Source organism: Gavialis gangeticus, unplaced genomic scaffold (assembly GCF_001723915.1).
Source record: "Gavialis gangeticus isolate Ggan-Ray unplaced genomic scaffold, GavGan_comp1, whole genome shotgun sequence".
NCBI classification, from domain to species: Eukaryota; Metazoa; Chordata; order Crocodylia; family Gavialidae; genus Gavialis; species Gavialis gangeticus.
The window spans coordinates 218,796,742-218,800,041 of NW_017729032.1; the positions used below are offsets into that span (position 1 = coordinate 218,796,742).

The window sequence follows — 3,300 nt, forward strand, 5'->3', positions numbered from 1 at the left end:
GAACTAGTCAGGGGGGATCAGCAGGCACTGGGGGAGTCCCTGTTCCCCCAAGCACTCCCAGGAGTGACCAGGAATAACGGTCACAAGCTGGTAGAGGGTAGATTCAGGATAGACATCAGGAGGCGCTACTTCACTGTCAGGGCGGCTAGGATCTGGAACCAACTACCAAGAGAAATGGTGCTGGCTCCTACTCTAGGGGTTTTTAAGAGGAGACTGGATGAACACCTTGCTGGGGTCATTTGACCCCAGTACTTTTTCCTGCCATGGCAGGGGGGTCAGATTGATGATCCGCTCAGGTCCCTTCCAACCCTACCTACTATGAAACTATGCTGTGCTGCACAAGCTTCTTCACACTGCCCTAGATCACCATTAAAAAGCCAAGCTCCACCAAGAGTCAAATCTTAACTTAAGTTTTGAAAAGAGCCATTTAGAGAGTTTATCCAAGAAATAGATTCCCATTTGTGTTTAGCTTAACTGGAGGGCAGCTGCTACAGCCATAGTATTAAACAGCCTCTTATGGCGTATGCATCAGGTTTACAACTGCGTGCTAGAATAACAGTAGCTCAGAGATGTTGCCATCTATACCATTACTTCAAGTACTAGACCACTGTTAGTGAATAGCAAGACAATGCCGAGACCATTTCAACTCCTTTGTTTTTGCATACACTGGTTTTACGCATGAAAGGAATGCAATTGAAGTGAGAAGCATTACCACAGTTTTTTTAACACTGGTTAATAGACAAAAGTGGATGCATCAAATACCATAAGCTAGTAGCCAAACTGCATTGTGATAGTGCTACATTGAGACCCTGGATGAATACTGTACCATTAGTGTTGTCTCCAAATTCATGAACATGGAAGCCATGTTTTCCATCACTCAAACCTTCAATGCTTCCTGACACCTTTACCGGTCCACAATCCTTCAAAACAAAGAAGAAAATAAAAATTCTAGTTTGTTACTGATTAACTCATTACAGAATCATAAATAAGCATACACAGGATTAAAGCTTTGATTGAGGCTTCCCGATTAGTTGAGAATGCATTCTTCAGTCCTGTGGTTTGTATAGGACTGCAGCTAATACAGTATTTGGGTGTGTGCTATCACACCCCCAAGGCAGACTCATTCCATCTCAACCAGTTCTCAACCCTTTTTAGACTCCTTGGAAAACTTTCTTGATTTTTTGGGTTTTGTGACCAAGAAAAAAAAAAATAGAGCAATTCTTGTTGTCTTCCTGAGTTCTTTGCACCAGAACAAGTCCAAATGTTTAATATTATGAATTCCCATTTGAAATCTCTGGGTTATCATGCAAAGCACATCTCCATACCCAGCAGTGCTAACTTCTGAAAGGATCAAGTCATCCTAGGGTGCCACAACATCCTGGTTGAGCATCACTGGTCTGAACGCATGACTCTAGCATCAAGATTCAGACTGCAAGTGTGCACACAGCTGCCTTTTGACCCATTTACTTCCATAACGGAGGGTTTCCCCACCCCCACACTTTTCTTCTATAGAACTACTGCACTGTCACAGAACCATAGCAAATTAGGGTTGGAAGGGACTTATGGAGGTCGCATAGTCCAACCCCCTGCTCAAAACAGGACCATCCCTAACTAGATCATCCCAGCCAAAGCTTTGTCCACCTAGGGCTTAAAAGCTTCCAAGAAATGTACAGTCCACAACCTCTCTGGGTAACTTGTTCTAGTGCTTCACTATCCTCCTGGTGAGAAAGTTTGTTAGATACAAGGAAAAGCTTCCCTTGCTGCAACTTGAGACCATTGCTCCTTGTTTGGTCATCTGCTACTACTGAGAACAGGCCAGCTCCATCCTCTTTAGAGCCACCCTTCAGGTAGCTGAAAGCTGCTCTTAAATCCCCACAACCCGGTTCACTCAGCCTCTCCGCATAGGTCACATCCCCAGCCCCCTCACCATTTTCATTGCCCTCCACTGGACCGTCTCCAATTTATCCACATCCTTTCTTTAGTGGGGGCTCCAGAACTGGACACAGTACTCCAGATGTAGCCTCACCAGTGCCAAACAGAGGGGAACAGGGTTCTTTGGGCAAGTCTAATATCTTTATTCTATTTGAGTTGGTCTAATAAAGGGAGAATAATCACTTCCCTCAACCTGCTGGCAATGCTCCTACTAATACAGCCCAGTATACCATTAGCCTTCTTTGCAACAAGGTCAGTTTTGCCTCATTCAGCTTATTATCCACTCCAACTCCTAGGTCCTTTTCTACAAAGCTGCATCTTAGCTAGTCAGCCATCATCTTTCACAGCAACACCAAGACCTTTATCAAAGGCCATGCCTTTGTACACTATGTGTATACTCTTCAAGATACATCACAAGTTAAACAGATTAACGACAAACTCACACTTGTGCTTTCCTTCCACACCCTCCTAGATTTAACCCAGTGGGGATCTTAGTTAAGAGTGCTTAAAAAACCTGTTATGGCCTTATCTATCCAAACCCACATGCAGCAGCATCTTACTGCAGCATTCCCCCACACTCCCTATGCACAGCTCACTGCTTTCAGGCCGGGGCAGAGAAGGATGGCTCCACACCCATGACTGGACACATCAAGCACTGAAAGGCTGCTCAGACCACCTGCTGCTGCAGGTCTGAGACCACAATGTTCCACACCCTGCCTTCCGGCATCTGGCATCGCCCTGATCTCCAAACTGAAGCAAGGGTGGAAGGGAGCAGTGCCCTGCCCTGCCACCCACCCCACCCAGCCCAGCAGGCTTGGAATTGTGGCAGCACTGGAGCAGAGTTGGGTGGGTGCAGCGAGAGGAGCGGTGGCAGCGCCACCTGGGAGTGGGTGGGGAGCCCTGCAGAATGGTTGGCACCGCTCCCCAGGCTGGATCTGGCTCACGGCCAGGGGGGTCACACATGCCCAGGGGAGCAGTGCTCCTGAGCAGCTCTCATCCAGGCAACAGACCTTCCTTCTTCCCAATACTATTAATAATACTCCTAACAGCACCATTACTATTAGCATTAGTGGCAGCAGCATCAGATTGCTGGCAATACAAACCATATTACTTTTTAATCAGTAACAATATTAATATCTAAGCAAGCGACTGTGGGGTCAACCCCAGCACCCAGCTCTTCCCTGGCTCCAGCTGCTGCCTCCTCTCCCCTACCATCCCCGCCAGATAGAGCGGGGGTCCCAAGACCCCGCCCCGGGTTACCTTACGGGAAACTCAGACACGTGCCCGCCCCCCGCGTGACTCAGCACTTTCCAGCCTGACCTAGTCACCTCCCGCGCAGGTTACGTAACACCCGCCGCCAGCCCCACC

General features: G+C 47.8%; 1 protein-coding gene across 1 annotated transcript in view; it reads right to left on the minus strand.

The window, feature by feature from the left end:
- The window catches only part of SOD1 (superoxide dismutase 1, soluble), a 14,972-nt gene that overhangs the window by 11,590 nt on the left and 82 nt on the right, over positions 1-3,300 (minus strand). The window contains exon 2 of the mRNA XM_019523893.1: positions 827-953. Within this exon, the coding sequence (XP_019379438.1) occupies positions 827-953 (127 nt within the window). The remainder of the gene's footprint in view (positions 1-826; positions 954-3,300) is intronic.